The 25,369-nt window shown below is 42.1% G+C and overlaps 1 protein-coding gene across 6 annotated transcripts in view; it reads right to left on the reverse strand.

Annotated features, from left to right (window-relative positions):
• The window catches only part of GNAS (GNAS complex locus), a 182,917-nt gene that overhangs the window by 25,485 nt on the left and 132,063 nt on the right, over nucleotides 1–25,369 (reverse strand). For all 6 annotated transcript variants that reach the window (XM_081196490.1, XM_081196491.1, XM_081196493.1 and 3 more), the window contains exon 5: nucleotides 11,804–11,901. In XM_081196490.1, coding sequence (XP_081052616.1) covers nucleotides 11,804–11,901 — 98 coding nt within the window. The remainder of the gene's footprint in view (nucleotides 1–11,803; nucleotides 11,902–25,369) is intronic.

Genomic DNA, 25,369 nt, shown 5'->3' on the forward strand with positions numbered 1-25,369 from the left:
CACATCACCTTTTGATAATTTAGTTATCCATTTTAAAAGATGGTTTAAAATGTCGTATTTCTAGCTGACTGGTAAGCACTTTGCACAAGTCTGCAACAACACTGCTTAGCAAACTGGCCCCCATGCCAGCTGTTCTAAGGCAGTGCTGTTAGAGAAGCCTTTCCCAGCCTTGGGTTCCCAGATGTTGTTGGACTACCACTCCCATCATCCTGGACTGCTGGCTATGGATGATGGGAGTTGTAGTCCAACAGCACCTGGGAACCCAAGGTTGGGAAAGGCTGTGTTGGAGGAATGTACTCATGAGCCAAAACCAGCATGGCCAATTGTCAGGGATGATGTGAGTTGTAGTACAAAACTTCTGGAGGGCACTAGTTTGGGGAAGGCGGATGATGTACCTTGTACACAGAACTTAACTATTTGAACTAAGCAATACTTCTGGCCCTTCAATGGCAAACCCTCATGGCATAACAGAGACATGAGATAATTCACAACCCATGCACATCTAACTTGTGCACATTCAGCTTTATGTGCTTGGCATTTAAAAAATAAATAAATAGAAAGAGTGCGGGCATTCAGGATAAAAGACTTTGGCAACCCACTGAACCCAGGGTGTTTATTATTATACACGATTTTGGCTTTAGGTGCTGTCCCCAGAATGTAACCCGGGGAAGTTGAGAGTCGCTTGTACAAAATATTATGTAACTGCTCAAAAACTAAACAAAGACATAATATGTTTAGTAGGTTCTAGAAGAGATACAGTGATATGAATAAGCAATGACATCTCATCGTTGTGGGTACCAAGATGGTTTGGTTGTTGCTTACTTGTATAGTCGTAGCTACTGATACTCAACTTAGTGGCACAGCATCTATCAGATGGGGGGAGTGTAAAATGGGCCATCCACAGACAAGGTAGGGGCTCCTGTATAAACAGGGGTTCCCCTAGATATCCAGACATATTATTTCATAAACTAAAAAAAAAGGGGGTGATCTTACAAGGACTCACTCTTACTGGTTTTCAGGGCAATTCAGCAAAATTTGCAGTGGGAGGAGGAAAGTGTAGGGAGAAGATTGGTTGTTCCAAGTCCCTAGCAACTTATAGTGTACTGGTAGGGATTATTGGTGGGGACGCATGCCACAAAGTTAAAAATGTAAGCTACAAGAGAAGGTAAGATGAAAGAAAAATGAGTGCATGCCCATTTCTTTTCCTTCCTGACAGGGCTTTGAGATACAACACATTTGTTGCTAGTCACCATTTGTTCATTGCTACTGTTATACTGAAAACCCAATTAAAAATGCAAATTCTTAAATGTCAGCTGTTATGATTTCAAGTAGCAAATTTATCTGCGTACAAATTGCTTAACACTGGCTATTCCTTTAAATTCACGTAAGTCAGCCGAAATATATAGATTTGATTAACTTTGTATGTTACAGAACTTGCTAGAGTCTCACGAACAAGGCTAATTTGTATTTGGTATTTCATGGAAGGTGACTGAGGTTTGAGTACTTTACCTCTGTACTGCTGACACACTTTTAGATTCCCCACAAGGGGGATCATGTTCAGCAAAGTCACGTATTCCTGGAATTTTCCTCTTCTAAGTTTACCCATAATTATTTTCAATTTCTCGCTGACTGGAATTTCTTAAATCTATGCCAGTGACTGTATTCTAACCATATACTTGAAACAATTGCCACAGAAAATTGCTTCCTAGAGAGCAATGGACCCAAATCAGATATCTTGTGAATTCAGACCAAACATGTAAATCCCCTCCTCCTTTTCAGGTTATAACTATGGTTTAGCATGATGTCTGGTCTGGTGTAATCTTAGTGACCACTGACCACCACTCTGAAGAGAGAGAGACTAAAAATCAAGCTCAGACTCCAGGTCTACTCTCTGGTAATTGGTTAAGCAGTTTTAGACTTCAAGGGAAACCACAGCAATTGCTGACTGGAAATGGGAGGGCTAAAGAGTTTGAGGGACATTCTAAAGTATCAAACTATGGCTAGGCAATTTTTTAAAGTGATGAACATTGACGAAAGAGCATCATTTTAAAAATAAATAAAGACATAAATAAATAAATTTACCTTTCTACAAATTGTTTGCTTTTTAAACAGAAAACATCATTTTTAGAGTATGTTAAGGAGTATTAGGGTTTTCTTGGTTTTGGTCAGTATTACAATTTACTTGTCTACCCCCTGCTTCCTACAGACTCTTCCAAAGGTCTGGAACATCCCACATTCCTATACAAATAATACTTGCACCAAAATCAGATCAAATCTTTATTGTTGCAGTTCATGAACGGCACTGGAAGTGAACTGTGTTAGCTCTACAATCTAAATGTACATTTTAAAAAAACTCTTGCCCGGTGGTTTCCTTATAGAACAAAACTTTGCCCAAGATCTGGGGAAGTTTTATCTCACAAGCACCAGAAGCACACCTGTGTCTATTGCATGAGACTACTGACCACTACTGGGCCAAGGGCTTTTGCGAGAAGAAAGCTTTCTCCACTACATGCCACCTTTACAAATATGGAACCCTTCCATTTCTGTGTTTTAACCAGGTATTTTACGAATGTATTTTGGGAAGTTGCCTGTGTTATTCTAATACCTTTCCTTTTTCTGTGCATGGCCTCTTTCCTGCACAACGCAACGACAAGAAGCTAGCAACGGCCTGCTAACATCATGCCTCAGAAATAGCAAACCCCAGCACCAGGCTAGGCTTTCTTACAAAGTATTCAGAATCCGTGCCGAGTAAGCGGCAGACTTCTAAAAATAGTGTTGTCATATTTACTATGTTATTTGCTGCCTTTGAAAACAAATTTGAAAAAAACAAACACATTTTCTATTTTAGAAAACCATTTTTCTAATACTGATGGCACCATGTGAAGTCGAGGTGGGTGGGAGAGCAGGTTCAAATGTCCCCCAAAACGCCCCAACATTTTTCTATTATGTTGTTTGCATGAACTGCTCCAGGCCCCCTTTGTTTCCATGTTGCAATTCCAGCCAATCACAATATGCGATTCCAGCCAATCACAATACATTTGTGCAAACAGCGAAACAGGTTTGGCCACACAACAACATCACTGAGGGTGGAGAAAGCCCTCATATTGCCCTCCCTCTGAATGGACAAGGATGAGGAAATGCCTTTGTCTGTTCCCTAGGCAACTGGTCCCTCCTGCCTTTCACTACTGTGCTTAGAAATTTAGCAACCTCTAATGAGGGATGTTTTTCAAGTCCAAATATAACAGGTATTCAGGTAAAATATCAAACCATAATCCAGTGCTAAATGCTACTTTGACTAGTATACTCCCACTTGGAGGTGGCAATTCTTCACTGTTTGAGGCAAACCATAGTTTATATAAATATATAGTTTATAATATATATAGTTCATATAAATAAGTATAATCTGGTATCAAGAAGAAACTGAAACTTCAGGGTCACAGGCCTAGTCCTGCGGAATGCTCTTCCAACAGAGATTCAGCAAGTGCGTTGAGTATCAACTTTAAAGTGTTTGCTGAAAACTTTATCATGCCTCCAGGTTTATGTAGACAATCAAGAAAAAATATATTCTGCAACAGCCAGTGATCTGTGTTGATAGTTTTTATTGTGTATATATTTGTTATAAACTAATGTAACATTTTTCTGAAATTGGAATATGTAAGTATTTTTGAATGAATGAAGGTTTGCACTGTATTGTTTGTATTTGCTCTGTAACCGAAGGCTAAAAATCCGGTTTTGAACCAGATTTATGGGGTAAATGCAAAACAGTCTGCTGGTTTGTGTGAACTGACAATCTATAGTTTGCTTCAATCTAGGAAAGAAAACAGTAAATTGTTGTCCATGAGCAGACAGAGGATGTGAGCTCGAGGGTCATATCCTGGTTTGTTAACCAGCGTTAGAATAAACTATACCACCTATAATTTCCCAGCTTCCCCTTAACACACACACCACTTATTTTTAAGAAATGTGCCTTTTTTCTAGATGTGTTATTTAGACATTTTAACACTATTTGTTTCAATACACACGTGAAGAAAGGCTTTTCTTCTTGAAAGCTAGGTTTCAGATGTGGCTTAATTTCTAAATTATTTCTGGAAGGAATGGGTCTGGAGGAATAATCCTTTGCTCAATGGAAGAGATAGTTTGAAAATATTTTGCCCAAAAGTCTTACACAACTGGGCATTGCCACCACAGATATTCTCCCCATGCCTTACATCTTCTCTAACAAGTAGCTGGTAAATTCTCACTAAACCAATGCAGATGTATAATTACACAGGTGTATAATACCATCTGTATATGATGGAACTTCTAAAGGAAGTGGAACTACCAACAGGACCCCATCTGCTTAGGTATGTAGGGAAGAAAGTGGTCTTTCAGATTTTTGAGGCCTCAGTCACTTACGTGAGGTCCACAAGCCTCTTTATAGAACTACAGTTCTTGAGAGTTTCCTGGGGAGAGGGCATGACTTTGTTCATATATTTATGATAGCATGGGGGAAAGTGAAGGTGAAAAAAGCCCAATTGCCTAGGACTCTTTTAACCTACTTGGTTAAACTTGGGCTAATTTCATGTTTATCAATGATCTGAATAAATGAATTCACAGAGGGAGCAGATGAATTAGTCCAACCGCATTTTGTTTAACTTGAATGTCAGGAGTGTACTTGTGGCCATTTTATGCACAATATTCCAACTATTTACTTTACACATGCCAAGTGACTGCCGTTTTAAGGAAACTCTAGTACCTTGGAGATAAAGGATTTAAATTCAGCCCAGTAAACCAATGTGCATATATGATCAACAAATTCCAACATAAATGCTCATAGGTGAACATAGTAACTAGGAATGCAAGGTAAAAGGCAGAATCTAAATATTTACACCCTAACAAACATTTAAACAGCAAAGTAATCTTACCATCAGGTGCTGTTTCAAGCACAAGTTTGAACATAAAATCAAAGACTTAGCATGTTAAATCTCAGTTGAAGTATAAAAAGGATGAATGTGGTTAAGCTTTACAAGAGGGAATCAAAATGTTTTGTTTGTAGAATTATAACTTAAGATGTCCAGAGGTTGTATAGCTCTTCACTCAAGATATGGTGACAGTTAAAAGTGGTTAATACCCGTGTACAGTGGTATCTCTGGTTGTGGAAGGGATCCGTTCTGGAGCTCCGGTCAGATCCTGAGGTTTCAGTAACCGGAGGGACCACTTCTGCACCTGCGCATGCGGCGAAACACTTCCGGGTTTGCCGCTTTTGCAACCCGAAGTTTACGTTACCTGAGGGTAATGTAAGCTGAGGTGCTATTGTACTTGGTTGTAGTGGCAAAGCCCTAAATTAAAGTTTAGGATAGTTTCCTAAAGTTCAGTTAAAACTATCTATTGTGCAAAGAACTTGACTGCAAGTTTTCTAAATGCACTGCTGAGTTTCACACAAAGGACTGTGAAAGCAGATGATTAGATGTTTGTGGTCCACAAACTCATACACACCTAGAGCCACACACATACTCACAGATGCATAAACACAAAATATTTGAACAGAAAACTGAAAGAATCCCAATTTGCTTTTGCCATCTAGCTCTTCGTCGGCTGCTGCTGCTGCTACATACGCACTCCCCTCTGTCTCCAGCCCTTCTACCAATGCTTCTGCTACCGTGTAAAACAAAGTATTCTGCAAATTCTTGATTGATAGAGTTGTTCCGTGTCTGCTCAGCCACTTCTTGGGTTACCACTGTGACTGCTGGCAATAAAAGGCAAGCAGTACAGTTTGCTATACCAACACCACCAGCCTCCTGAGCCACCAGCTCCTCCCTTGAAACGGCAGAAAGCAAAAAAACCCAACAACACGTTGAGGCATTCTTGCAGGAAACAGCATGAGAATAAGCTCTCACACACTACTTCCAGCCCTTCCTGAAGTCGGAGGGGTGTGAAACAGCTTGCGAATGGCTTCCCTTGCCTTATTTCCTTTTCCACCCAGGTTGAAATGCAGGAAATGTTAACTGGGAGACATGCATAGAAAACCTTTGCACTAAAAACAACTAGGGCAACAAGTAGAATCACCAGGAAAATGATGAGAAATCTTGCGTGGCGAGGCCCTGGGCCCTGCAGTTCCCACAGAAATAAACACACAGACATGAGTATGTTGGGTTAATGGGATAAATCAGGCCACAACCTTATTGGTTACAGATGTGAGCCGTTTGGCTTAGGCAATTGGGTGAAGCAAGACTATATCCTGACTCCTGCCTGTCTGCAGGAAGTCTAGAAAGGGTCAACCACCGATAGGGGGAGCCCTATGATACACATCAATTAAGAGCTCCCCCAGGGTCACCGATGGGGTCGTGGCATGGCCCCACCCCACGCCCAGGCTTCGGACAGGAACCACACCCCCGGATCCCATTAATGGGATACCCTTAGTGTTTAGGGGCAGGTGCAGGCAAGAACCTCCCCTCCCATAACAAGGCTTACCCAATGCCTAACTTTACAAAGTTGTGATGATTGCTACTAGGTAGGCAAAAACCAAATGGATGGTGCCAATTTGCCAAATGGAAAAATTCCTACCCAGCCCCAACAACCAGGTGATCGACATTAGTCAAGCAATGCAAGAAAGAGGGTGAGTGGCTGGGAGATCCACTAAGGAAACGAATGGAGGCTGCCCGCGCCATGGTTTAAAGGGCAAGTGGCCACGCCCCCTGGCTAACCCGATTGGTCAGCCGGGGGGGGCGTTACGCGACTGGGTGTCCTAATGACGTGGGCAGCATTCCTCCGCCCACTGCCGGGTCACTGTGAGGTCCCGGAACTCCTCCCGCAACGCAGCCCCCCGAAAAAGGAGAGCTGTCTTATTGGACAGGGAAGAAACTAGTTTTTGAATGTGTTAATGTAGGGACATTTGAGAGACACAGCGACATGAACTAAATCAGCCATGGAACACCATCGGAATAAAACACTAGCTCTCAGTGATTGAGTGTTTTGTTGTGTTCTTGAGGTTTGAGAATGGGGATCCTCTGCCAGGTCTCAGTGTCTCGAAAGGCCAGGATATGCACATTTCAGCATTACGCTTGGACACCACAGGACTCTGTTCTTGAACTGTCATGTGTTTGGTCCCCAGCATACCCCTAAACCCAAGCCTGCACCACTACAATCACAAAAGTTTGATGCTACTCAAATGACACATTTTAATAAGTATATTACATTAGGACATGGTGTCAGCAGAAGTAGTCTTTCCCTTTATCTCCCCTCCTTTTATATGAGGCCCTCAATCTCAGTCCCCTTTTATATGGACGGCGCCCCAGAGAATACAAAACCAGTTTTATGCCACTTTAGACCGGATATGGATAATGTTACAACTTATATAAAGAAGTGCATTATTCTGATTCTGGGTAGTGTTGATAACATTAAAAGCTCCAAATGCGACTTCTTCTAAAAAGAGTCTTCTTCTTTATGCTTCCCTAAAAGGATATTTAAAAGACAAGTAGTGCTGTGGCTTCCCGCCCTACTCCCAGAGCCCTCCTAGACAGCTGTGCCGAGGAATCTCCCTCCCCAGTCAAGATCACACATCTTCTAAAAGCCAAAGTGAAAGTAACCAATTTGGTAAGCCAGTTAAGGGGAAGGAAAATCACCCATTTCCCCCTCCCTCCAAGCTGCACACTTCTGCATGAGTTAGCAGGAAACACGGGAAAGCTGAATGCAAGCCGTCAGCTCAGCTTCCAAAAATGAACAAGCAGATTTGAAAGTGTACATTATGGCAAAGTGAGGGCTTTAATTAAAATTAGACTGAGACGGTAAGTCTTGGACTTCCTACCTCTGCATGAAGAAAAGGGATTTCAAAAAGTCAAAGATTAAAAAAAAGAAGTTATTTTTGCCTCTCTTTGTGTGTGCATTGCTGAGAGAAGAGTGACAGCAAATTGCCATGCGGAATACCTCCTAAAATGTTAAAACATGTTTAGGACAAAGCAGTCATGTGACTATGGTATGGTCAAAGTTATAGTTCTTGGCTACATGTGAAATCAGGTACCCATTCCCAGTACTCTAGCTCACTACAATAGGTTATGGAGGAGTTTCAACTCTTCACATTTATATACAGTGAGAGGTGCGGGAAAGGGAAGTCATAATGGAAATTCAGATACTTATGTTAGAAAGAACACATTTTTTCAACTCTTTACTTTAGACTCAATGATTTATTGACTAATCAAATTGTTGTTCTTTTCACTTACATAGACTTGTTTAAGTGTGCTCATTAGCCAGCTTCTTAGATATAACACTTTGTTATTTTATCTCCGTGTAAAATGCTATCAAAATCATCTGAGGACATGATTATTACTGACTTTGCTGTGGGATCAATGCAGTGACTTACTCAGGAATTCAAGCAAAGCACTTTGGAATAATCACACCTACAACCCTGTGTTATGCGAGTGATCGCCAAAGAAGAAAAAGAGTAGGCATGTCTATTCCAACATACTTTGCTAGAATTTATGATTGAAGCATTACATTGATCTCACGACATCAACGCTATAACTACGGATTTGGTTGTAAGTTAAACATGCAAAGGATTTCAAGTTCTCCTGTGGAACTCAGGTCTATTATTTTAGAATCCAAACAGACAATTATCATCTGGCCATCCCAAGTTAATCTAGGTGCATGCTACCAGGCACATCGAAAGATGAGGTGGAAGTGAATCCCAACTCCCCATCTTATTTATGCAGAGGCTCAAGGTCTAATGCACTTTTTAAAGTCTCTGAAAGGGTTATGACAGGTCATGGGAGGTCAGGGACTAGGTCTGTCATCTTGGCAGGCCAAAGGAGTGCAAATGAGAGCAACAAAAACTCCACTGCCAAGAGCAGGGAATGCAAAGATCAGGTTATCCCTGCACAGCAACTGCTGCTTGGTATTCATTCATCAGTGTATGCAGGAGCTCTACTCTTATAATGGATTGGCTCTGAAAGGCAACCTACCGTTACTTGTTACTTCTCGACACCTCTGTCTGCTCCTGAATAAACCCCATCTTCTGCCAGGATGGGAAGAACAAGAGAATCTAATTGACCTCCCCAAACACGCAGCATGTCAGCCATATTTGTGACCTAGGTCCATAAGAAGCTGCTTGAGTCAGTCTATTTGGCAATGTAGCCCAACATTATCGAATGACTGGGAGAGACGCTCCAGAGTCTTTTGAAAAAACAAAACACCTGGAGATGGCAGGTGGCCCTCAGAACACATAAGGACCATCACCTGAACAAACTCTCTAGCTTGTAGCCATGCCCCTGCAAACATATACACACAAGCACACTTTCCAGTGCAGCATGATCTGGAATACCAAAGACCAGAGGATGCACCTCAAAACAAAAGCTCACTGTGTCAAGCAGCAGTAACTGCACTCTCTTCTGCCAAGTAGCATTCTGTATTATTCCCCAGTGCCACAATTTGCAAAAGTACAGTGGTACCTCTGGTTACGAACTCCGCTAACCCGGAAGCAGCTGCTCCTGGTTGCAAACTTTGCCCCAGGGTGTGGACGGAAATCGTGTGCCAGAGGCGCGCGTGCAGCAGGAGGCCCCATTAGTGAAAGCACGCCTCAGGATAAGAACGGTTTCAGCTTAAGAACGGACCTCCGGAACGAATTAAGTTCGTAACCAGAGGTACCACTGTAGAGTGAAACTCTGAATTTTTTATGCACTGCTAACCATTTTTTTTCTCTACCATTGTGAAAACAAAATAGTTTAAAAAACAGCAGTGGCTCACAAGCACGGGCTTTTAGCAGCAGCCATGAACCCCTCCTGCTGCTTGGGCCCTACGAAACATGCAGAAGCCTTGTGAGAAAAGTGAGGTCCTTTCTCACTTTGTGTTGGAGTATAAAGTTAAGAAACAGCACATATATTTTCCACTGCTTGGAAGGACTTCTGCAGTTTCTAGCATTCTCAAAACCCGGGAGCAAATAAGAGCTCAGGGAAAGGGATCTGTGTATCAAAGGATGTCCTGCAGGAATACAGATCTGTAATAGAAAACTACCAAAGTAGTGTATGTGGAACATGGGAAACAGTCTAATACCAGGTCAAGCTACTTATTTATCTAACCCAATGCTCTCCTCGCAGGCTGGTGATGGCTCTCACGCAGAGGCCTTTCATATCACCCACTCTCACATCTTTTTATTTGGAAGGACTGAACTAGAGACCTTCTGCATGCTAGCAAGGGTTCTATCACTGAACTACGGTCTCTCCCACCCTAGCGTAGCCAAATATACAATACTTTGCAAGTTAAAACTAACCCTTTTCAATTAAACTGAAATGAAATTACACTGGATTTAGATTACATTTCTTACCACTTTTTTTAAAGTCTCTGGGCAACTTACAAATAAAATAAAAATGTATAATGCATTTAAAACACAGATATGCCAAATTACAGCAACCCATACAACTGCTAAGAACACCACCAAGGCAATTATAAATTAACCAATACCTATGAAATAAAACAACCAAACAAACCAAACCAATCAAAATGCCAATAACTATCTAGTGCCCTTGGAGTCTAAGAACTGTGCGAAGAAGAAAACTCATGGATGAGGACTTTCCAGTTCCCTCCCTCCCACAATCCTTCACATGACCCAAAAAGCTACTCCAGAGAGTCCAAAAAGCATCCTTGACAGCACAGAATGGGGCACAGGGGTCTGCCAAAGGAATGGGAGCCTGCTCTGCTTGCACGAAGTGCCTCTGCCCCATTTTGAGCTACCTTCCAGATTTTTCAGGGGAGTTGCAGAGAAGAGGGAGGAGGGGTCAAGGAAACCCCTTTTCTGCAAGCTTCCTTAGGCTTCTGGTTCTCATGATGCCAGCAGAAAAAAGTAACTAAATACCGAAACTGTACAGGACAATGGTGAGCAGAAAGTATAGCTCCATGTAACATGAAAATAAAAAACACTTTTGCCCTAGCAGGGAAATTTTTTATATAAACTTTGAACGGAAGGCATGTTCTACTTTAAACATTTTCAATCCAGAAAGTAGTCCTATTCTGATCCACAACCAACTCACAAGAAGATCACCCTTAGTCCCATGCCTCTTGTTTCCAAGAAAAATAAAAGAAAAAGGTAAAAAACGAAACAAAAAACCTTCCTGCAAAGACTACAAGTCACTTTAGAAACTAGTTTCTGCACCACTTTCTTGTACTTGGTACTGTGGGCAAGTATTATCCAATATTGAAGGAGCTCCAGGCCAGCAAACCTCTGAATGGCCTAAGAAGTACCTCAAAAAAATATATTGCAGCAGCAGCTGTCTATAAACTGGCCGATTACATAAAATGAACACTTTTTAAACTTCTTACAGGCTAAGACAAAATAAATCCATTTGCAAATTCAGCTTTTCCACATGCAATATTGCTGGTGTTCTATCCAAGGACACACTACACACCAGTATCCAAATAAGTAAACAGAATGTTACAGGACAGAAGGGGAAAGAAGGCCATTTATCAAGCCCACTATGTGACATTTGCCTGAAATTTACTGTTCCTGGCAACTCTGAGATCACTGAATAAAATACTGTTCTTAACAATTAATTGTTTTAGATGTTTTTACCTGTCTTAGAATGCTTTTTAAAATAATAATAATAATAATAATAATGTGGATGTCTTTGCTCCTTGAGCTGCTTTATTCTTCATCATCACCACCATCATTATCACCATCACCACAGAGGTCCCAGCCCAGATTTTGATATTTTTTTCAAATCATCTCCATCAATTCACAATGAAGTTATGCTTATACTTTAAACGCATGATTAAAAACAAGAAACGTTTCCTTTTCTTCTACAAGAGATTGCAATAAAATTGTAAGAGAAGTTGTACTTACTACTGTGCACAATCGATCAACTGATATTCATTAGATCTCTCGTAGCAGGCTTTCACACCTTCATCTTGCCAAAGTGTTTTTGTATGTTCATAGAACTCCTGGAAGCAAACATAAAGGGAGCAACAAGTCAGCAGGGACAAGGCCCCCCAGAGGCAAACAAAAAAAGGCAACATGCTTTTACTTAATGAACAAGCAACCAAATAAAACGGCCGAAGTCCTAAGAAGCTTTCTGACTACAAACATGCTGCTACATTAACGGATATCCTCAATCTTCACTTAATTAGGTTCAGCACACAGAGCCTGCCACACATTACAAAAAGGATTAAAATACATTCAAATGTCTCAGAAAGCAAAGAATGAACATTCGTATTTCCGCCAATGTAGAAGTGTGCTTCACCCAGTACGCTGAATGCTTATGTAAAGTATAGACTACAAGGCCGATGCAACAAATCCAATTTCTTAGAATGCATCAAATATACCTTTTCAACCTTTTAAAATGTCAATGTTAACATTCTAAAGAATTTTCATTTAGGTTCATGTTTTGCATTATGCTGTAACTCTGCATGATTGAGCGAGCTAAACCCGACTAGCTCTTTCTTCTCCTTATTCAGATAAACTTTTGTTATGTGTTCAAATGAAGTAAAGAACCAACTTTTGTCTCAGGACCAAATATAATTTTGAGCTCACCAAAAGTTAATGAGTAGCTAATCTTTTCAGTATTTATGGGTTATACATTGTCCAAATATAGAACAGAACATTAAATAACTGGGCTTGACCAATCACTTGGGAGAACTACACAAAGGAGAGACCTTGGGAGATCTTACACAAAAAGTATTTTGGAAACTGTCAAACTACTTAAGAGATTTCTAAAGAGCTTAGTACGAATCACTTGTGTTGACTTGTTTTGGAATCCATTTGAGTTGGTGAATACAGATGTACTGGATTTTCAGGTTCCAAATACAAGAGAGATCTCTGGAAATGAACTGAAGAAAAACACAGCACAGTTGCATGATGTTTCGAACATCTCACAGCCCATAACCAACTTAGCAAGGATTTGAGAAACTGAATTTTTTACCTCTGCAACAACAGCAGTCCTCTATTTAGAATTTGTTATATGCTCCGGATGGCCCAGGGAAAACATACTTTTGCTGATCTTTAACCTCGCTTTAGTGTTATATCTGTTTTAACACTACTTAAGTGCCTACTTGAACGTGCAGTTGAACTTTCAAAAAGCTTTAGTCAAACTATTTCACGAAAAGCTCCTAAGTAAGCTTAGCCGTCAAGGAGTAAGAGGGGAGGTCTTGTGGATCACAAATTGTTTAAGTTGCAGAAACAAAGAGTGGGAATAAATGGACATTTTCCCAAATGGTGGAGTCCCCCAAGGATTGGTATTGGGACCTATGCTTTTTAACTTGACACCTGAAGGCAGCCCTGTGTAGGGAAGTGCAATGTGTATGGGTTGCTCATGCAACCATGTAAGTTGCCGCCTCTCCAGGCTTTGTTGCCTTGCTAAACCTTTCAGTATGGGCAGCCCTTCACTTCGTGGCTGCCTCAGTCGCTAGCAGAATCCGTCAGTGGGCGTTTCTTAAATCTTTTCCAACATAAAAGTTGTTTGACACCCAGTCTCCTCCTACTCTCTCTGCGTGGAAGTCTTCTGCGCAGGGTGGGCGTGGATAGTGGAGGACCCATGCTCTCCCTGCTGGTGTCCGGTGAAGAGTCCTGGAGCCCTCTCGCCGATTCCCCCATCAGCCCCTCTATATCCCTGGTGTTGTGCTGATTTGCTTCCCCATCTGCGGAGCTGCCTCTCTCCCTGCTGGGCCCTTCTCCAGCATCATTTGAGAGCCTTCCCTCCGCCTCTAGCTCCGATGTCAGTTCCCTGACAGGAGGTTTTTAATGTTTAATGCTGTTGTGTTTTTGATATTCAGTTGGCAGCCGCCCAGAGTGGCTGGAGAAATCCAGTCAGATGGGTGGGGTATAAATAAATAAATTATTATTATTATTATTATTATTATTATTATTATTATTATTATTATTATTATTATTATTATTACAAGTGAGCAGTGAGGTGGACATATTTGCTAATGATACTAAATAGTTCATGGTTATTAAAACCAAAGGACTGCGAAGAGCTCCAAGAGGACCTCTCCAAACTGAGTGAATGGGCAATAAAATGAAAAATGCAATACAATGTAAGAAAGCGATGCACGTTGGGGCAAAAAAATCTTCATTTTACACACACACACACACACACACACACACACTTATGGGGCCTGGATTTATGGTGATGGACCAAGAATGAGACCTGGGGTCAAAGAAGATAGTTTGATGAAGCTGTTGACCCAGCTGTGCAAAAGACAAATTCCATAATAGGGATCATTAGGAAAGGAATTGAAAATTATACTGCAGGTATCATAATGCCATTAAATAAATCTACACGGCAATCACATTTGGAATACTGTGCACAGTTCTGGTTGCCTCATTAGAGATGGAAAAGGCTCAGAAAAGGGCAACCAAAATGACTGAGTGGATGACACAAGACCCCTATGGAGAAAGTTTGCCGTCTTTGGGACTTTCTACTTTAGAGAAAAAGCGAGTAAGAGGTGACATGGTAGAAGTTCATAAAATTATGCATGGCATGGGAAAAGTGCTGCAATGTTCTACCTTGAGCCGTTTCTACCCACAAGTGGCAAAGAAAAGAAAGAGAAGGAATAAGGAGGAGGACTAGGAAATCCCATGCACTGTAGCAACAGTTTTACTTTGACCAGTACACTCTACTGGGGAAATGATTCATTTAATTGACTGAGAATGAGAGCTGCAAGTTTGAGGTTCACAGAAAATGTTTGATCCATGAGAACTTGACTTTGCTTGATGTTACCTTATAACTAACCTGAACTACACCCTACTTACACTATCTTTTTAATAGGGTTATTAACTTTCCACGTGGGATGGAAAAAGAATCCAAGTCCACACTGCTTGAACTTCTTAACTGAGAAAGCAAAACCAGGACCCACAATCAATACTAACTTTTAGATTAGTGGGCTATCAGCAAATAACTGAGAAATGAGCAACGTTAATTGTAGTTTGAGCAGGGAATGTTTCACCGAGATCACACTCAGCTTCCACACTAATTTAAACACACAGTTTGGATTGGCCCCTGCCCTCTATAAAGTTGTGGCTTTACATTATTATCATCCGTTTATTAATTGCCTTCTATATACCGTATTTTTCACCCTATAGGATGCACTTTTCCCCCTCCAAAAATGAAGGGGAAATGTGTGTGCGTCCTATGGGGCAAATGCAGGCTTCAGGAGAGCCCCACCGCCAGCCCCATAAGCTCGGGGGACAGCGGGGAGGCGCAGCGCGCCATCCCGCTGTCTCCCGACGTGGTTTGGAGGCTGACGTTGGGGAGAAGCGTGCTTTTCCCTGCCGCCAGCCCCGCAAGCTCGGGGGACAGCGGGGAGGCGCAGCGCGCCATCCCGCTGTCTCCCGACGTGGTTTGGAGGCTGGCGGAGGGCTTGCCCCTCCCCCAGCCACGCAAGCTCCCAGAGCGATGCTGAAACTGCGCGCAGCTTCGGCATCGCTCTGGCTCCCGTTCGGGGGTCGGGGGAAGCTCGGGCTTCCCCCGCCCCAGCCCCACGCTGGGGGGGGGAATAATTCCCCCCTTTATTCCCCCCCCCCAAATCTAGGTGCGTCCTATGGGCCGGTGGTCCTATAAGGCGAAAAATATGGTAACCGTCTTAAAGCGATGTGTGATTAAAAACAATTAAAGACACAAAACCGCCCGCAAAACCTTTTAAAATAAAACTGTAACGGTACAAAAACGATGCTTTAGCTGATATTTCTGCATTGTGGGGGGTTGGACTAGATGACCCTTGGATCCCTTCTAACCCTATGATTGTATGATTCTGTGAAAATCATGGCAAAGAGTGGGAAAGCCTGTTGCAATAAAAACGCCTTCAATTGTTTCTGGAAAGTAAAAACAGTGGGTGCCTGCTATATCTCGATAGGAATGCTATTCTACAGAAGATGGGCAGCCACACTAAAAGCACTGCTCTGAGTTACTGCAGAGTGAGCTTCTAAGATCTCTGGAACTTGCAGGAGAAGGTCCTCAGCTGTCTAGAGCATTATACATTATTACTAACACCTTGACCTTGACTTGCAGCACCTCTACTCTTCCTGCAGCCACAACACATACCAGCCGAAGAGAGGATTAAGCAGGAGCATGGCACTAACTGATCAACATCAGCTTTTGCACTTTTTACATTTGCTTTATTGCTAAAAAGAACCGGTGCAAAGTTGCAAAGGAAAAGAAAATGCAGCGTTTCAGATTTCCGAGTGTTAATACTGGTAACAATAAAGGCTTCAAAAGGAAATTGGAGGAAAAGACTTGCATTTGAGACACTGACAATACTTCTCAAGTGAACTGCCAAGAAAAATGAAATAACTTTGACTAACACAAAATAGGGATTTTACAAAGCTAAGCAGCTAGCTCACTACCCAAAGCCAGCAATTTCTGGATTTTAGTTTGACCAAGGGTTAGTTAACACAGGGAGCTTATGAACAAGCCCTGCATATACAAAGGCCTTTGAGAGGCTGCAGAAGCAGCAATTGATATAACTAGCTCCAGAGTCCGTTCCAGCCTTCTCAGCTGTTCACTGTCCTCATCAGTGCCTGGGTTCTTCAGCAGATAAGAAAGGAGGAGTAAGTCACAGAAACTTCCATGTTTGCCCAGTCTGCTGAAGTCAGACAGGCCTGGGAGAGTGAGGTTCCAGCAATGTTGGAGGTGGTGTTCAAGAGGGCTGTAATGGGGCTCTCCAGCTGGCGGTAGAAATCGGTGAAGAGTCTCAGTAGCTGCTACTGCTACCCAGAAGTGTATTCCTGCCCACAGATCTCTGTGTGAGCTGGCTGGCCCCAAGTATTACATTTATCTTTGCAGAGGTTTACTACAGTTGGTATGGAAACACCAAGCACATTATTTCTATATACTGCACACTGCCTCATACTCTGCTGGTGTTCAATAAGCACTGAGATGTAGGAGGAGAGCATGCTTCTCAAAACCCAGCTTCTGTAAGAGCTTCCCCCAAGCTCAAGAAATGGCTCTGCTATCAATACTGGCTGCTGTTCCATTCTACAAGCTTTGCAGAAAAAACAAATAAATATGACCAGCAGAGGGTGCAAAGAAAGCAAAGAAGCCCACATGAAGAGGCAGGCATATTGGCCCTAGCACAGTAAGTCAACATACTGTGGGACAGCGATATCAAGCCCAAAGCCATTTCAAATGGGACAACTTCGTCTCCCACTTCCTGCAAACCTTTAGTGGCAAGGGTGCCCTTACAATCTCCCCCATTTCAATGTTCCTCCCTTCTTGCTGTACTCAAACTTCTCCCTCTTCCATTTCTCAGCTATGTAACATGAAGGAGATAAAGGATGTAGAACCCTCAAATAATCCATAGCACTTTTATCATACATCAACTTTACTCAGACCTCTGACTTCACTTTTGCTCCCCTACCCTGATTTCATGCAAATCCAGGATTGCGTTGTAGCACTACAAATTCTCCGTGTAAAGGGGGCCATAAAGGAACACAAACTAACACACACACACACACACGTATTTGATATTCCTGGACTAAATCACTACATGCAACAGAGGGGAATGAAAAAATAAATAAGGCTCTGATCCACGTCAAGCAAATCTACATGGCTCTGATCCTGTCCCATTTCATTAATTTTGCTCTATAAGTGGATGGGTTAAAAAGCCATCCATGCCATTCCTTGTACTAGGCTTGTTACCTAGAAAGAAGCCAGACTAGCTCTTGTATGTTGGTTTCTTGTTGTCATAACATCAGTTCATCCACTGGCACATTCTAATAGAGCACATGATGTAACAGCAGCAATGCAGGTTATTCCTGCAACTATATATTAGAACCTTTTAATAGAAGGACTCTAAAAATATCCTTCTGCTACCCATGAAAACCTGTGCAGCTCTGTCTACAATGCAAGACCAGGATCTTATCAATGTGAAAAAATACTGATCCAAAAGGTCGCCATGTCAGAGCACTGTATTTACTACCACTTTTAAACGGAGGTACTATAATTTCTCTCTGTTATGCACCGTTCTCCACCAAAACCCAACCTTAATGTCCTTTTATTGAACAGATCATCGCATGAAAGGGACCTTGTAAGGCAACTAGTTTAGCTATGAACTATGAACATGATATATTGCATTTACTCGAGTCTAATCCGCCATCGAATCTAATGCGCACCCTAATTTTTGCAAAGCAATTTAACCAAAAAAAGGTGCACACAACATTCGAATAAGTAGAGTACACTGAAAAGTAAAGCACGCTTCAGCTTTCACCGCTCCCACCAGAGAACCTCCCCTGGCACTGGCCCTGCAGCCACTTTCATTCCACGCTTGTCAAGCGCTCCAGCCTCCCTTCACAGCTCATGGTCTGTGAGGTGGATGCTGCAGCCGCCGCCAAGACAGCGGGGCCCAGTTGCTGCTGGAAAGAGCGGAGGGACTCAAAAGGCCTTCACCAGTTTCTCCATGGTGGCCACGCCCGCCCCCAGACACACAGGTGGGGAGGGCCACTCCGCCTGTGGTTGCTTGCCAGCCAGTCTCCCTCGCCCGCTCTTGGGGGACTCAATCACACAACAGCTGCCCAAGCTGTCGCGGCCAGCTGCTGAGAGCAAAGGAGATCTCAAGGGGGCTAGGGGAGGACAGTGTGCTCAGTCTGCCACTGACGCGCCGGCGCCATCTTGAGAGCCGTTTTAACTCGCCAGACAATGGACTTTCATTGACTCAGTGAATTCAAGTATTTACTCGAATGTAATGCACCTTCGAATGCTAATGTGCACCCTAGTTTTTGTGATGTAATTTGGAAAAAAAAGGGTGTGTGCATTACATCCGAGTAAATACAGCAGGACCTTGCAGGAATCTCTTCCTCACTGCTCATTATGCTGTAGCAATACAATACCCCGAGCCACTTAGACAACAATATTTATGCTTCCAACTTCCATCCTACCTCTGCACCTGAAAAGCACCTGAAAAGCCACACCCCGGAGACAGGAGATGGAAGCAAAAATTGGGCTAAAGGTAGATTTTCAGCTGGTGGTAAAAGGCAATAAAAAAGCTAGATGGATTCTCCCAGGTCAGGAAGTTCCACTTCATGAGTGCCACAACATAGAAGACGCCTCCCATGCCCCCACCATCTGGCACAATGGGCTAAAGGTCAGTTCTACTGACCACAGTGGGTGGGGGCCTTGAAACATGAGTCATGAAACTTTCTTTTACAGAGGAAGATCATGCATAACGATTCCAAACATGCAGCCTATTGGGTTCTGTCTGGATAGATAGCTGGAGATGCGCTTTGATACGATAGCTGGAGGGCACACCAAAAGTTAGAAATGAACTTGTGCTATGCTCTTCTTCCCTTTTCACGAGCTTGGGAATTTTTGAGGGAGGGGGGGAGATGAAATCACCAACTCCTAAGACTTAAATTAGGCCACCTTAGGATTAGACAACACTGAAACCCTCCTAGTCAAATAAATAAGGATGAGAAAGATACTTGCAAATTTCCCTACAAATGCATCCACTGCCATTGCCTGAAATATGGCTGCACATGTGTCCCAGGCACACACTAGTCCAGTTGCCCCCACATACCACTGTTGTCCATTGCACACTTCCTCTACTTTACAAACCCTTATCCATCTGGCCACCTGGATGCTATTTTTTTTTTTTACCACAAGCAGCCAAGTGAGCAGCTATTTACAAGCTTGACCTTACTGAATAATGGCTATAACAGTGCTAATGACAGATTGGAAACCCCCCATCACTCTGCTTTGTGTGTTTCAAAGAAACCTCTTTGCGCCCCTCTGTGTGTGACTGCATTTCCGATGTAAGGCCCTGCATTATTTAAGGCATGAACCACCTCCAATGGCGGCACCACAAACAAGGCCTCCCCAGCTGATCTCAGTGGGAGAAGATCTGTCAAGTACGCAGGCCCCACGCTGTTTATAGCTTTGTATGTTAGTACTACTGAAATCTTGAATTGGGTCCAGTGGCTTAGAGACAAGCAGTTCAGTTCTTTAAGGACTTTCCCCCTTTCTCTTTCTAGGGAAGAGGGAACACTCATTTAACCATACCTTGTACTTCACCTGCAAAGTGTGGCAAATATACCTGCTTTCACCAGAACGACACAAATCAATAACTATCTTCCTGTATAAAACACCGTGTCATATTTGCATATTGTGATTTGCAGGGGTGGGCAGGTTTTCTAGGTGCCTGCCATTAGCATGCATAAGTAATCACAAACATTCTCCAATTCTTGCTTACTCATTGGCTTATTGGGAAATTCTCATAAGTAGAAAGATAACAAATGTTTCCTAATAAACGAAACAAAGCTAGCCTGCCTTAGAATAGTTTTAAAAAATAATTGAGGGGGACCTGGATACCCATCTGTAGGGAAGCGGGGGGGGGGATATCCTGTTGTCTAAAATACTGGTTTTTTACAATTACTTAAATTACTTTTTATTGTTTTCAAAAACTGCAGACTTTGCCAACCCAGAGTCACTAGCCTTCTTAGAAAGTTATGAAGCAATGTATCTGCATTTCCTAAGTAATAAAACTGCAATTTCAGGGCTGGAAAAATGCAGTGGCCTTACAACAGAAGCACTAGCTAGCTTCAGGGAAGGTATGCATGCTGCAAATATGCCCATATTGTACCACCTAGAAAGTTCCTTATGAGTGGATGCACGGCACTCTAAAATAAAAGCACAAGTCGGAGCTGTCATTTGAGTTTGCTGTTTACCAATTACAGCTTAAGGAAGCCAAGGCTGCTTAAAACACACAGACACACAAACACTACTGAAAGGTGTGTGCATGAGTTACACAATACTGCAGTTAAAACGAGATTCAATTTCGTTAGGACAAAGTTCAGTGCCCCATGAAACTACATGTTTCATAACAGATGTTTTAAATAGGTCATTGCCTAGTAAACCTTATGATTAAAGATCAAAGAAAGTCAGGCTCTTCACTGAAAAAAAAAGTAATACATATATATGGATATGCATTACTCTCTCCACCCCCCGCTACTTTCTTGTTTAGTTTTTAGAAATAAAAATAACCCCTAAAACCTAGGCTGCGAAGTCCCTTACAACCATGCTTTATAAGCTGTGGCCTCTCCGTGTTTACTTTCCTGTAAGCTCAGCAGCACTATTGCATTCCACTTATAGCTGGGGAGAACATACCTGCTGAGGCCACAGTGGCACCACAGCAAGCTCTTAAAGGAAGAAGATTTTGTTCATACCAAGGCAAACTGATGCTGCAAGATCATCTTGAAACAATGCTCTTGGCTCACCCTATTATTTTTCCTGCCAGCTCAATGATGCTTATGTTACTGTATTGCAACTCTTTAGAATGTCACTGTGGGAGCTATATTGGAACACTGCACACTTGCTAACAAGCTATACTGAATATTACCGGTACATACTCTCTGTCCCATTGCAGTGAAAAGGAGGAGGAAAGAGATTTCCTGCTATCGGAGGAGACAATGATTTGAAAGGCTGCAGTTTTCCTGGGATGATTTCTCACAGGAACGAACTAGCTAAATGTGTCAACCCAGGAAGATAAACTGCTGTTGCCCAATAAATTAAAAGTATCCATTTACTAGAGTAAGCTTACTCAAGAACCGACACAACTGGAGAATTCATAGGAAGTAACAACACAGTGCCTAGTAGTCACACATGATCAGACACTCCATTGTCAAATACCTATAAGCTTTCTGTTGTCCCAGAGGTTCATTAACACAGCAGAAATAACTTCAAAAGCTGCCTGGATGCAAAATAACCTCTCTCTGTTATTTCTTTTTGAAAAAGCCAAACAGATGCTAATAGTTATGTGCACATACTTGCGCTATAACAAGTTTTGGCCTCATTGCTCATTTGTATAAGGACAAATCTGCAGTCCTCTGTGGTGTTGCATTTTAATTGAAGCTCACACTATACAAGCCTGACACTATCATAAAGGAAATGAACATACCTAGAAATAGATAATGCTATCTGTAGTAACTGGCACATAGCACTGCACGTGGAGGATTCTGGGACAGGCAAAAGGGTTTCCCACCATTATAACATTATAAAATGTTTTTATAATAGTTCGCAGGCGGGAAAATTAAGAGTAGCTTCAATAATGAAATTGAAAGTATTTCGGTATTTTACTTCCTGCAGCATTTGCCGACTCGTTGGTAGCACAGTTGGCTGCAGGGCCCACTAGGAGGGAGACTTTTCCAGATGTTCCTGTGTGGTTTCAACTGGAATTATGTGATGCTGCTTCAGACAACATAAAGAACAAGCAGTCTTAAGGATGCAGGCAAGATGCTTTCATTCCTCACATGTTAACAAGGCAATCCATGTTTTCTAGCACTGTGTTCAATGAATTTCTGTCCCCTTCATAAAATCTGCTATGTACTTTCAGAAGTCCTTGGGTTCCCAGCAAAGAAGGAATACATTTCAGGCTTACATCTGTGGTGCATCAGATAATCAGAACCCATTCATTCAATTGTTGTAACTCTCAGTCTACAGACTTAAGAAAAAAACATTCAAGCATCCATTTGATTCCTCATAGCCGTCAGCTCTATTAACACTTAGCATTACTGGCCTCCTGAGTGATGGGAGTTATGAACAGGGCCTCCAGCCACTTCACAGGTCACAAATGTCCTCTTTCCGTAACTTGAAAGACATCACAAAAGGCACAGAAGGAATGAAATTCTCTTCATTTATTAGCTTATGAACGTAATAATAAAAAGTAAGATTTTAAGGCAGATCTGTAATAACAGCCAGTGTATCGTTTCCCCATCAGAAGGGATAACATTCAGAAATAAGGAGCACAAGTCTGCCAGTGAAAATGACAGCCATGTGTCAGGAATATGTGTGTCTAAAGGTAAAGGTAAAGGGACCCCTGACCATTAGGTCCAGTCATGGCCGACTCTGGGGTTGCAGCGCTCATCTTGCTTTATAGGCCAAGGGAGCCGGCGTACAGCTTCCGGGTCATGTGGCCAGCATGACTAAGACGCTTCTGGCGAACCAGAGCAGTGCACGGAAACGCCGTTTACCTTCCTGCTGGAGCAGTACCTATTTATCTACTTGCACTTTGACGTGCTTTCGAACTGCTAGGTTGTGTGTCTAACTGAGGGCTTATCCACACTCCATGCCCACAGCTCCATGCCCAAGCATCCTCACTTTTTTGCTCTGGAGCATTCTCCACAAAAACCTACGCTGTAAGGTACCGTATTTTTCGCTCTATAACACGCACCCGACCATAACACACACGTAGTTTTTAGAGGAGGAAAATCCGTAGGCATGCCACCCGTAGGCATTCCCTCCATAACACGCACAGACATTTCCCCTTACTTTCTAGGAGGAAAAAAGTGAGTGTTATGGTGCAAAAAATACGGTAATTCTGGTTTCCTGTTGTTTTGCCACTTGCTCCGATTCAGCTTTAAATAGGGGGGTTTGGTGGGGGAAACTCAACAACAAAAAGGGTGGGGGGTCGTGCCTGGTAAGTGCAGAGTAAAGGCAAGTGCAGCTAAGATCTGACATCAATAGTATAGGTATTAAATGTCATTATAACTAACTATAAACTCACTCCCCCCCCCCCGTAATGTGTAATACAAATTTAAACTTGTTCCCTAGATTCATGATGCCATGGGTAGGCAAACTAAGGCCCGGGGGCTGGATTTCTAAATCCGGCCCGCGGATGCTCCGGGAATCAGCGTGTTTCTACCTTAGTTCTTGAACAGAATGTGTTTTGGGTGTCCGTTTGACTTCCAGAACCATTTGAAAACCAAGGTGCCGCTTCTGATTTGCTGCAGGAGCGTCCTGCAGCCAATCAGAAGCCGTGCTGGATGTTCGGCTTCCAAAAAATCATTCAAAAATCGGAACACTCACTTCTGGGTTTTGATCGTTCAGGAGCCAATTTGTTCGGGAGCCAAGGCGCTTGAGATCCAAGGTACGACTCAATATTATAACCAATTATATATTAAAACTATTTTAATATGCATCAATATTAGGTATCTATTTTCAGACCTACCATATCCATTACAGGGAGCATACAGGGAAAACAAATCAGTTTATGAAATGTGCTGTGGATCAATTAATCAGATATAAATTCCATATATCACGTGAATCATTAATTTTGTATATATTAAAAGGGCTAAGTGTGCCAGAAATGTTCATTTCTTTAAAATGTCTATACAAATTTTTGCAATGTTTGGATAAAAATCCTTAATATAGCTCAATATTTTTTCAAATGCTTTTTTAAAGGAATAACACTAAAGCATAATAAAACTTAACTTTCTCCTCAGAGGTCAAAAGGTGTTGCATCTTAGGTGGCTACTAATGCTAACTGGCATAAGTCTGGCCTGTCGCAGCAAGTGAAACAAGTAATCCAATATTCTACTGTGTAATGTGATATGAGTAATTCATATTATTACACACCCCAAACTACCAAATATATATTGAACATTATAATACTGAACACATACTCTTATGAGATCAGATCAAAGCCATTATGACTGAATTTACTTGCAAATAGGAAAAAGGTACGTGGGAAATCTTGGATAGGGGGGAGCGGTGAAAAGAAGGAGTTCTGCAGGGAAACCAACCCACAGATAGAACGTTGAAAGCAAAAGTAATATTTAGCTGAAAAATAGATGTAAAATACTATTAATAGGACAGCTGAAGCTGAGATGGATGAGAATCAAAGGGTTCAACTTGTGTTATTTTCATTTTTTTAAAAAAAATCCTGAAGATTTTATCCAAACTCGCCTACTCACATTTGTTTCTCGAGAGCTATTCTAAGCATGCGTTGCTCAAAGAACGGTTTGTATAAAGAGGACAAAGTGCATGTGCAATTTGGAAGGTAGGAATCGAAGAGGGAGAGAGAAAACGATACACAGAAGCAAGGAGCTAGGAAAAGGCATGCTCTCTTGTGCTTCCTGCAACTTCATGAATGTTTTACCCTCGCTGGTTCAACGAGCACAGAGAAAACGAAGGAACAATTATAACCATGACTTTCTATTTCCTACTGATAACGAAGATCCAAAGAGAATTAATATATTTCTTTTGAAGTTTATGGCAGTTGCTTAGCTCCCAATATATTGCTTCCCTGCCCTTGTTTACAGAGTTCAGTACTATTGCAGACTGGTCACAGCGCATGGGAAGTCTGCAAGCTGAGTTTTCTGAGGCATGAAATTACCCCAGGCTACATACATTGTATGTACCCACATCTATAGGTGGATAGCATTAATTTTGCTGTCACATACATATGGCAAGCTAATCCTTGTAATTTAACTGCACAACTCCAAACGTTTGCCTTCACACAAGTGCTTTACTACCTTCCCCCAAAGTATTTAAGCTACACCTAAGATGCTTTGTGTTCTCTACAGTCACATCCTAAGAAACTAGTTTCCCTGTGGTGGCGACTACAGAGGCTTCAGTTACTGCAGCTGAAATGGTGATGTTAAAAGTGTGGCAGCTGAGACAGACAGAGCCTTACAACTCTGTAT

This window comes from Podarcis bocagei (assembly GCF_964188305.1).
Source record: "Podarcis bocagei genome assembly, chromosome: 5".
Lineage (NCBI taxonomy): Eukaryota > Metazoa > Chordata > Lepidosauria > Squamata > Lacertidae > Podarcis > Podarcis bocagei.